General features: G+C 44.3%; 3 protein-coding genes across 5 annotated transcripts; all 3 read left to right on the top strand.

Annotated features, from left to right (window-relative positions):
- Positions 1 to 14: 14 nt before the first annotated feature.
- Positions 15 to 1,069, top strand: LOC108073183 (uncharacterized). 2 transcript variants are annotated; one of them, XM_017164689.3, is made up of 3 exons: positions 15 to 159; positions 221 to 400; positions 463 to 1,069. In XM_017164689.3, the coding sequence occupies exons 1-3, from the start codon at positions 52 to 54 to the stop codon at positions 724 to 726; spliced, it is 552 nt and encodes a 183-aa protein (XP_017020178.1). In that variant the 5' UTR covers positions 15 to 51; the 3' UTR covers positions 727 to 1,069. The 2 variants fall into 2 exon arrangements, with proteins under 2 accessions (XP_017020178.1, XP_017020181.1); XM_017164692.3 differs by having other exon boundaries at positions 522 to 662.
- Positions 1,070 to 2,976: 1,907 nt separating this feature from the next.
- On the top strand, positions 2,977 to 3,939 carry LOC108073182 (uncharacterized). 2 transcript variants are annotated; one of them, XM_017164688.3, is made up of 3 exons: positions 2,977 to 3,061; positions 3,117 to 3,238; positions 3,288 to 3,939. In XM_017164688.3, exons 2-3 carry the CDS (start codon positions 3,223 to 3,225, stop codon positions 3,845 to 3,847), a joined length of 576 nt encoding a protein of 191 aa, XP_017020177.1. In that variant the 5' UTR covers positions 2,977 to 3,061; positions 3,117 to 3,222; the 3' UTR covers positions 3,848 to 3,939. The 2 variants fall into 2 exon arrangements, with proteins under 2 accessions (XP_017020177.1, XP_017020176.1); XM_017164687.3 differs by having other exon boundaries at positions 3,003 to 3,238.
- Positions 3,940 to 6,514: 2,575 nt separating this feature from the next.
- Positions 6,515 to 7,499, top strand: LOC108073180 (uncharacterized). Its single transcript, XM_017164686.3, has 2 exons — positions 6,515 to 6,675; positions 6,729 to 7,499. The coding sequence occupies exons 1-2, from the start codon at positions 6,660 to 6,662 to the stop codon at positions 7,313 to 7,315; spliced, it is 603 nt and encodes a 200-aa protein (XP_017020175.1). The 5' UTR covers positions 6,515 to 6,659; the 3' UTR covers positions 7,316 to 7,499.
- The last annotated feature ends 2,893 nt before the right edge of the window (positions 7,500 to 10,392 follow it).

Genomic DNA, 10,392 nt, shown 5'->3' on the forward strand with positions numbered 1-10,392 from the left:
AGATTTAAAGCAAATTCCGTTAAGCTGTATTCGCATCAGTTTTCTGTTTCTATGAACTCAGTGTCAGTTATTGCTTATTATTTTCAAATTACCAGTTTAAGCTCCATTATGGCTCTCTCCCGAAAGGAAATCATAGCGATATTGCTCTTGATTACGACAGTAAGTGGCACCTGGAAAGCTATTTCTGACCTTAAGAAACCTTCATCGCTCTCGCCCGCAGCTGCTCAATGTGCTGAATGCCACCTACTTTGCGAACATCGTGCATCTTCACTCTAGTTATGAGCAGGTGGCCCATCAGGTCGTCTGCGTAGGCACCGCCTATATCTGTGTGATTTACGCCTTGAGCACCTGGCTGTACCATTCGAACTACCATCGATCCCGCCAGGAAATGCGATTTGTGGTGGGTATGGCTTGAGCCGTGAAGGGGTCTCCGCCAAAGTATTTTATGTGGTCTCTTCTCAGCTTGCGACCATGCTTCTGCTCATGATAGTCAGCCACTGCGTGTCCACTTACTTTTTCAGAGAGAAGATGGCATTCAAAGGGCTGTCAGAGTGCACTGATTTGCGTTCCCTGTTCACGAGCATGACGAATGTCGCTAAAATGATTTCCCTGGTCTTGTCGATCATATGCATCCTGCTGCTGTGCGTGGCCCTGCTGATGGTCCTCTTCAAGACTTGGAGGTCGCGTAAAAAGCGAGCAAAAGCCGAGTTTAAGGAATCGGCCTAGAGGTGGAGGAAGTAACCTCTGGTGGCTGAGGGAGGGCGAGGGCCCATTTAGTTTGGTTTTCATGCCACACCAAACATTCCTTGTCGCTGCAATGTGCCGCAGCAGTGGCAATAATACAAATATTATACTTCTTTGTCGTTTGGCACAGACAGACACGAACACCTCGCTCTCGAAGCTTCTCTGAAAAAAGATTCTGTCTGTGTGCTCCCCTCGCAGGTGATACAGAAAATATAAAAGGCGGCGAAAGAGTGAATGCCCTGATGCTGAAGATTTATAAAACCATTCATTATAACATTTTATGAATTTTTGAAATATAAAATATATGTACTACTTTACCATTTTATTTATACAATAGGCTTTCTACTATTGAATATAGTTTTATGTTTCTAAGGCCTTCAATAGAATCACTTATTGTTTATACTTCCCTTTTGTAGAGTAACTGCAATGCCATCAGACGGATGCAGTTGATGTGTGAGTGCCTGGGCACCTGCTCAGCCAAAAAGAAAGGAAAACCCGAATCCAACCAAGGAAAGTCAGAGCAGGGAAACTCATAAGGAAGACAAGCAGCCGCTTCTTTACATCGGCATGTGTACTATTGCATTTTGCATAATGAAACCGGCAGACAGTGCAATTTGAAGTGCCAGACAAACGAAGTTAAACAGAAACTTAAAGACAAAGTTAAAGTTAACGTGGCGCCGCGCAACTGGAGGAGACGAGGAGCGGAATTTTAGGGGTGTCCTGTAGCCTAATTACGCTCCAATGGCTGCCCATCAAAAGTGACAGTTGGCAAGGCAGGGGCTTACAATAAAATTTCCAGTTAAGTTATTGCCGCGCCGCTGCCAGCCAAAGGCAACGCTGAATACTCAGTTGAAAGTAATTCCAAATTTAATTGCGCACAATTTAGAATGGCGAAATGTTTGCGTGCGTTTAATTAACTGAAAAATAACATAAAAAGCAAAACGAAAACAAAGCGGAATGACAGCCGCGGCGCCACTGGAAATGTTTAATGTTAAATGCCAACTAATTAAATTTGGGGCATGCCAACGGACTGGGGCGACTGGGAACTGAGCTGCCGAATTTATTGTTGCATTTAATGGCCAGCGCAGACGGTTGTCCCATCCGATTTGGCATGGCTACACTCCTTTTCGCTTTTTATTGCGTATACGCCACCGACGAAGTCGCCAGCGCGTATACGCAGTGTATTACGCCCGCAACGAAGTGGGCAATGCAAATGGACAGGAATATATAGGATGCCAAATGACGCAGAACCACAGGCATTGCGATTGTAATTGCGATTGGGCCAATGTCAGTTTCGCTGTGGTCCCCAGCCCGCGGTCCCTCGGCCAAATGAAGCCAATAAAACGGCCTTGTTCGCACGCAAACGTGCGAAAGTGATTCATGTAAACTGATAAAAATTTAATCATATTTCACGTATTAACACGTAATTATTAATGCCTGATAAATGTCGGCAGTTGGTAAAATGTGAAAAAGTCGCAATTAATATGCATTATTTTCCCTTGCTTGTCAAATAAAATGTGACAGCGCAAGTCTTTTAGTTTCACCACCAACTTAATACCCCTTACACGCCGCTTTAATTTCAAACAGAGTTTTCTGTATGCTGGCTTACCCTTAATCCCAACAGGGTATTTGGCATCTCCATCAGCACATAATCATCCTTTATTTAATATTGGATAAGTGTGTAATTCCGCTGCGATGCTTCACTTTTATTATTATTATCATTGCCCTGTATATGTACGGGCCTGTCTGTGCGTTTGTTTTGTCCGGCCGGCGCTTTATTTTCCTTTAATTATGTACTCCGATCACAAATGTGGGTCAATTAACAAGCACGCACCGGCTGCCAGCCCCCATGGATGTCGAAAAATCGGGATTAAACAATGCCGCAGACGTGCTGCCAGGACAGCGCAAACAATTGTCAGAGTTTAAATGCAGCAGCGGCACCGGACCGCAAAGTTTCCACTCATCGCTGCACCGTTCCCCGGTTCAGTGTTCGCATAAATTATGCCGCCATATGCATCGCATCTGGTGAATGCGCCCCCGCTTCCTCCGAGTCTCACTCACAGATTTCTCTCAAATTTTTTTTCGGGGCTGTCAAGATCCCAGCGTGTGTGTCTGGCTCAAAATTTACGACCCGTGGACGGACGGGTGGCAACAGCTTTCGTCTAATTGCCGCTGGCATTACGCCAAATGTAGGGCTAAATTTAATCCCAGTCACTAAAGTACAACACAATCATCAATCACCCAAGCGGCAATTGTCAATCACTAAAAGTCTATTGTCAAATGCCTTGGGCCTTAGATTGTTTGCAATACATAAAAGGTAATATCAAAACCGAAACAATACATATTTGTACGAAAGATTCTTCTATTCAAAGCAACCAGCATTCTTTTAAAATTTGTCAAGGCTTTTTGCTATAACTAAATTCCACTTAAACTTATACTAAATTCGGAGTCAAAAAGTTCGGAGTTCTTCGAGTAAACATGGACCACAATAACGGTGGGTAAATAAAAAAGCTTAGCCTAAAAATAATATGAAATAAATACAGAGAGGGAGCAACTTCAGGCAGAGGAGTCCGGGCTGGAAGCTGACCTCGAGCAAGCCATACCAGAAGGAAACCGTGATCCTCTGCCAATCGAAAATGTCCAGCTCCTGGCGCCATATTTCTGCAGGCACTGCAAGGACTATGTCCGCGGAGGTGTGATCACTATTTGCGGTCACATATTTTGTTGGACATGCCTGTGGCCCCTTCTAGCCGATAACCCATCTCCGGATTGTCCGCAGTGCCAGACACGACTGATTCTGCACATGGACATCATACCCTTCCATGGCCAGGGACCTAATGCCAGACCACAGGACACAAACGTCCTAGCAGAGCCGGGAGCGGTCCCTCGTCCGTCGGGCATATACTTTAGAGGGCCCGACGAAGACAAGGATGAGAACCATTTCGCGGGGATTACCGAACAAATGGAGGCTTTCAGAGAGCTGATCCTGAAGATGAAGGTCAAATTGTCGTTTCCGCTGGTGGAATTGTCATACCTTAAGTTGCTCCAGCTGACCTGCGTCCTTCTCATGTTCCTGTTGTGGAGCTTCGTCTTAGTGACCTAATTAATGTATTTTCAAATGTTTTATGTTGTTTTTTTTTTTTACTTTTAAATTTCTTCTAAATTTATAAAATTAAATTTATTTTAAGAACAAGATCTCACTGGAAATCTGTGAAAATAGTCCTTATTTCTTGTACGCAAGATAAAGGATTGTCTTTGGGAAATTTGTCGGGCGAAGAAAACAGCAAGAGAATGCGGGTAGTAGCTTCGAATTTTCTGCACAGCCATCCTGCAACATGGCGCAAACACAGAAATATTTCATGAACTCTCAGGCAGAGTCAAAGTTGTTGCACCAAAATCCCCGAGCTTCTTGGCCAGCTGAAACAACACACTTCTAGGACACTTGGACCTAGAGTAAGGCGCTTTAAAGTCACAGGCTTTGTTGAATTTTAAAGCGTTAAATCCGAATAACCAGGCTTCCGCCGGACTAATGAACCAGGGTCAATCGCGCTTTCGGAGAATCGGGTTAGCCAAATTGAGTTATTATCCGGCTTTTGTTGGGGCGATGCTGGGCATTCGGTGACAGCTCTATCCGCAGAGACATTGCGTGCTGGTCCTAGCGGCTTGGCTTGCCTTGTCTCCGGACAATATTTATCATTAATTAAGCAGGTGCTGTGAAGTCCGTAAGGATGTGTATCCGTAAGTGTCTGCTATAGGGCCGAGCAGACGCAGAGCCAAGAGTCAGAAGTTAATGCGACGAACGGCCGCCACGGGAGACGTCGGCACGGACATCGAAGAAAGCGGATGCAGATGCATCCTGGGATTCAGCTTTATTATTGCAGCTTAAATGGCATTCGTGAGCGTGTGGGGAAAATCCATTCTCCGTCCTCAGCCATTGGCCAGGACATGACAATGTCCGCTGCAGCATCACGCCAAATTGATGCGTTTTAAATTGCATTAAATTCCATGCTACGTAATCCCAGCCACTCGCACACGGACACGCTCCGAAGGTCTGCGCTGTGTGCAAATTAAATTAATTTTGTTTGCCTTGTTCCCAGGGCGTCTGGCGTTATGACGCTAGCTCAGAGGCCAGAGTTACGTTGCGTTACGTGTATCGATTACCAACCAACTTTCAGACTTTACCATTTCGCCATCCGTTCTGGCCAATTTGAGCGGTGTCTACGATCGGCAGCAGCAGCGACGTCAACGTTGCCAGCCAGTGCAAATATTTAGCAGTAATTAATTTAAATCAGCAATGGCTCCAGGAAATGCCGAACGGCGAATGCCAAACGCCACTGCCACAGCCACTGCCCCTGGTGGCATCATTAAAATCTTCCGCCGGCTGAACAACAAAGCGCAAGTAAATTGCTCGTCACGAGTGCTACTTTGCTGCCTTTCGCTCTCTCCAAAATATTACAGAGTTTTGCCAGACATTCAAACTTAAATTATGCCGCCATGTCACACATGACGTATACATAATTACGTATACGTAATGACGCCAGCCAACGTACTCTATAGTGCAGTCAGTCCTGGCTATTCTCTGGCCAAATATTTCATATTATAGGAGAAGTTGTAACCATTTTTAAGAGGCGTATTTTAATGTAATGTCAAAATTTACAATCTCAGGCAAATATTTTTTAAAAATCTTTTCAATTATTTAATCTATTTAGCTAAACTTTATTTACCAACTAACACTGACAACCCTGGTACTCTCTTGGGAGCATAGTTAGGTCGCAGCACCGTTGCACACAGTACTTGCTATCTGCAGTAATTTCCATTTCAATTATAGTATCTGTCGCCTAGGCATTTCAAAAGAGCGACACACACTACACACGACAAGCGTCATTTAGAGCCAACCCTCCGCCCTCCGACTTTGCCAACTGCAACGGTAAATGTGGCTTTTATTCATTACATAATTACTGTTGTGTTTGCACTGTGGCAAGCGGCAGTCGCCCCCTGGGCAAAGGTTAGTGCAACCAGCAGTGATTATGAGTAATTGTCAAGGTTAGTTGGGAATCCTATTTGGCCGAGGGACTGACATTGTGGGTGTGAATGCTTCTGGTTGGGTTTTTGAAAGGGGATTGGTATATATAAAACAGTTCCTTTTATAAAAATAGCATCTAAACTATCTTCTCTTGAATGACTATATTAACCTTGAAACTCTATATTCTTCTGATCAGAGATACAAGTTGCAGAGGCACCGAACTTGAGTCGAGGCAACAACTTGCAAGTAGCCATAAATAAGCGCTCTTCATAACAACCACACCCCCGCAGACACAATGGATAATGGTGGGAGCTGAGAGCCAGACAGCTCTCCCCGTTCCTGCACACATTTGTGCAAATAGCTGCACTATGCACGTTTCCGTTTCCGCTCTTACGGGCTTTACAGGCGTTGCAATTGTCGCTTGTTGCAACGACAGCCTCCGCCATTTTGTCTCTGGGCGGGAGTCTGTGTGCTGTCTGTGTGAATCTATACGTGTGTGTGTGTGTGCTGATGCATCGGTGTGGGTGGGCCACAGTCTGGCGCACATGGCGCATACTTTATGCATAACAAATGGCTGCTTAGTATATTGTTTAATTTATCAAGCATGAATTATTTATGTCGATCTGTGTGTCGTCCAATGAAATAAAGTGCAATGCAAAACTTGAACTTTGCTGTAGAATTTGCCAACAGTTACTTTGCTAGAGCACTGGAAAAAATTTTGTTGGATCATAGTAACCAAAGAATAGTACTAATAACTTAAATTATACTTTTATCTACTATTAGCAAAGCATTTTTTCAAAATTTGTCAAAGATTTTACTTGCTATAACTTGGGACATTTCTTTTTTAACTTTTGATAAATTCCGAGTCAAAACGATAGTTCCTCGATAAAATATGGACCAGAATAACGGTGGGTACATAAAAATCTTAGCTACACAATAAATCCCTTTAAAATGAACACAGAGGGGGAGCAACTTCAGGCAGAGGAACCTGAGCTCGATCCTGCTCTTAATATTCGCGACGCCGTCAGAGCTTTCATTCAAGCCTTACCAGAGGAAGACCATGATGCCGATTTGGCAAACGGAAATGTCCAGCTCCTGTCGCCATATATCTGCAGGCACTGTAGGGACTACGTCCGCGGTGGTGTGATCACTATTTGCGGACACATGTTCTGTTGGACATGCCTGTGGCCACTCCTAGTAGAAAGCCCATCTCCGGTGTGTCCGCTGTGCCAGACTGAACTGATTCTGCACGTCGACATCATACCCTTTTATGGCGAGGGACCCAATTCAGGAGCGGCAGACGGCGAGTTTCTGGCCGAGCCGGGAGCAGTTCCTCGTCCCTCAGGTATATGCTTTGCAGAGCCTAATGAGGATGTGGCCCAACATGGGGGTATCAATGCGCGTATTGTGGATCAATACTTCGCGCAGCGGGTCCAGTGGCTCAAAAGGAAATTGTCGTTTCCTAGGATCAAACTCACAGTGACATATCTTCAGTGGCTGCAGGTCATCTGCGTCATTTTAATGCTACTTGTGTGGCAGTTTGTCTAAATGACCTAATGAACTTATTACCCAATGCTTCACTTTGCTTAATTCCTTTTAAATGCAACTGAGACCTGACCAATGCAGAATGTCTGCAAGTGTTTTAAATTTTCAATATAAAATATGAATTTCAATATAAAAAATCAATCTAAACTTAATAAATTCCCTAAGAAGAAGGTTTACTATTATTTAATTGAGTTATTTTATTGTTCTGTCATTTTTCTATAAGATATTCATAAGCAAACATATGTTTTCCTTAGTGTACATTCAATCCTCCTTTGGTAGGCTTGTCGAACAAATCAAATTTATGTGCCACCTAATGCAGTGTGTGCATTCCCAGTTGTATTTACTGTACAGGTAGACTGTGCTTGGGCAATAAAATATTGCATTGTTGCGGCCGCCAGGACCAACTTATTTCCACTTGTTGAAATGAAATTTTCAATTGAATTGCATTGTGCGTTGTGTGCTGGTGTCAAGAGCTCTAATTTAGATTTATTTCGGTTGATTAATATGCATTCGAGTAAGTGAGTGTGGTCTCGTGTGCTGTGAGCCCTGTGCTGAATTTGGCAGTTGATAATTGCAGGCGGAGCTCTGGGGCCAAAAGTTGCTGGCACTTCTTGGGATAAATGGAAAATGCTTTTCCCAGAGATTGTGTGAACACAATGGCACGTCTGAGGGGGGGCGGTAGAGCACACAAAAATGGAGGCGAAAAACGACAGACACAATAGAAGTGCACGACATTGTGCGGAGTTGCCTTGAGGTTGAGGTTCAGCTTCGGGGGCGGCATCATTTGGAGCTCACTTCAAGCCATATTGTGTACAGATAACGTGTCTATTCAGACGAGAACTGATACGAGGCCAGCACAGAATGCGGCAGCCAGGAGCGGCAAGCTTGACTTCCTTGTGGCTTGAGTAACAAGTTGGGCATAATGCGGAAGCTAAAAACTGTTGCACACTTTTATGCGCTGCCACAAGCTATCGGCATGAGGACCTCAGAAATGCCGAGACCTTGCCACCAGCAACCAGCCACCACCATCCCTTAGCCAGCCGAAAGGACGACGCTTATCACCGCAAAAGTTTTCACCACTTTTAGAGTCGGTGTCTGCAGCCGAGAGACTTTTTGCCGTCGAGCTGTCATCGCTCAAAACTTTGCAGCCGGAGCGGCATTCCAATTCTGGCTTTAAAACTCTACAACAAAAATTAAAAACAGAACAGGGACAGTCCAACTTTTGTGGGTCCAAGCTGTGCTACGTTTTAATTGCCATTATCTATAATTACAATCGACAAGCGTTGAACATGTCGCATCAAAGGGTCACATTTCACATCCTGCCCGTCACGTTGCTCTCTAATTAAAACGAAAAGATCACATCTTACGTGGCAGTTGGAAGCTAGGAAAAAAATTGAAAGCATTGATATGTATTAAATTCTGTTAACTAAACTTACTGGAGATTGTAAGTACATTTCTTTAATTTCATTAAAAAGCATAAAAAACTTAATGAACTTAATCCGATTCATTTGTGCAGCTGTTTTACATAAACTTTTTTGTGCTTTGCAGCATGGCAATGGCTGCTAATTTCCCGGCAAAGTTTTTGGATTTTTCAGGCTTTGAAATTGAACAGCACAGCAGCCAGCAGCCAGTGACTGGAAAATGTGAGATTTCCCGCGGGGCATTTAACTTTTAATCCATCAAAATGCTTTCGACAACGCGGCTGCTCCTGTCGATTGCAATGGGAAAGGGAAAATTGTTTTAGCAAACAGACGCAAAAAATGCGAAACCTCGGGCAAATAATAAAAAGAGAGAAAAAGAACCAGACAGTCTGTCTGCGACATCCCATCGAAGGCCGAGAACGCTTTTCATTATTCGCGTTCAACTCGCGTTTAAGGCAAATGAATCCTTGATCCCCGGAGACAAAGGACGGCGCGTCTCTCGGCTGGCTGAAAAGCTATGAATCTGAGTGAAATGTGTGTATGTGTGCAATGTTCTCCGCTTGCACACCTTTTTTCGGATAAATTGGATTATAATCTGTTTTAATTGGCGAGGGCCAAACGCTGCCCTAAGTCTGGGAAGCCCAATGAAAATTAGCCACAGAATTACGCAGTCTGATGCCGCTTTCATTAGTCTAATTGTGACTCTTGGGCAACCCATCTCGGTGATTAGGCCCGGCCTTTACCTTTTAGCCAGAAGTCGGCACGAACCCATGCGTGACAGTGTTAAGTCTCAGCCAGGCCAAAACCTAGGCTGAACCCAAAGCCAAGTCTCCGTTTCGGCCCATGTGTGTGTGGCTTTTAATTAGAGGCAAACAATGCCGCATGGCTTTCAACCTTTCGCCCCGCATATTAACATATGAACGGCAACTAAAATGTCAGCGGCCAGACTGCAAAGCCGGCGACAAAACCCCGGCCACAATGACCAGGTATAGTCGTGTGCCACCGAAATCCTGGCCACAATTAAGCAACTCAGCCAGCTCAGGTGGGCGGAGCGCCATTTCCAGCCTTATCCCAGTCAAAACCCGTCCAAGAAGACAAACAGCCACGGCAGCCAGTGGGCAAACAAACTTGCAAACTTCCCCAAAGTTTCGCTCCTGTTGCTTTTCCAGCTGGATTTTCCTGTTTCTCTGTGTCTGTCTGTGTGCGGCGAAAGCGCACATTTGACTCCCGACCTCCGCTCACATTTGTTTTCCAAGCCGGGGGAGTACGTAAATTGCGGTGCTCAGTTAGTTTTGCTCACGATTTGCCGGCCAGTTATGAGAGGTCCCGAAGGAGTGGCGTCATCCATCATTCCAATGGTCAGCAGCGAGCCAAGATGGTGAGCATTGTGTAGCGACATCATCATTTATCCTTGTTAGTGCGAAGCCACTGACTGAATTAGAGCAATATTCTGTTGTTTTGGTGTGTACTGTTTTTAATTACACAAATGTAAAGTAATTACAAAAGTGATTTAGTTTAATTTTGAAAATGTAAAAAGCTGATTTCGTTCTAGTTATAATATAATATATATGAAACCAACAGCATATTCGTATTTAGGAGAGCATTCTCGTTAGCTTTTAGTAACATATCTCCGCCATATCATGAACATTTAATTAACAA

This window comes from Drosophila kikkawai, chromosome 3R, assembly GCF_030179895.1.
Source record: "Drosophila kikkawai strain 14028-0561.14 chromosome 3R, DkikHiC1v2, whole genome shotgun sequence".
Lineage (NCBI taxonomy): Eukaryota > Metazoa > Arthropoda > Insecta > Diptera > Drosophilidae > Drosophila > Drosophila kikkawai.

Bases quoted from the DNA above. Each gene is read 5' to 3' on its own strand.
- LOC108073183 (XM_017164689.3), top strand. From the start codon at position 52: ATGAACTCAGTGTCAGTTATTGCTTATTATTTTCAAATTACCAGTTTA. The intron at 160-220 runs GTAAGTGGCACC...TCTCGCCCGCAG, and splicing joins TATTGCTCTTGATTACGACA to CTGCTCAATGTGCTGAATGC. The intron at 401-462 runs GTGGGTATGGCT...GTCTCTTCTCAG, and splicing joins GCCAGGAAATGCGATTTGTG to CTTGCGACCATGCTTCTGCT.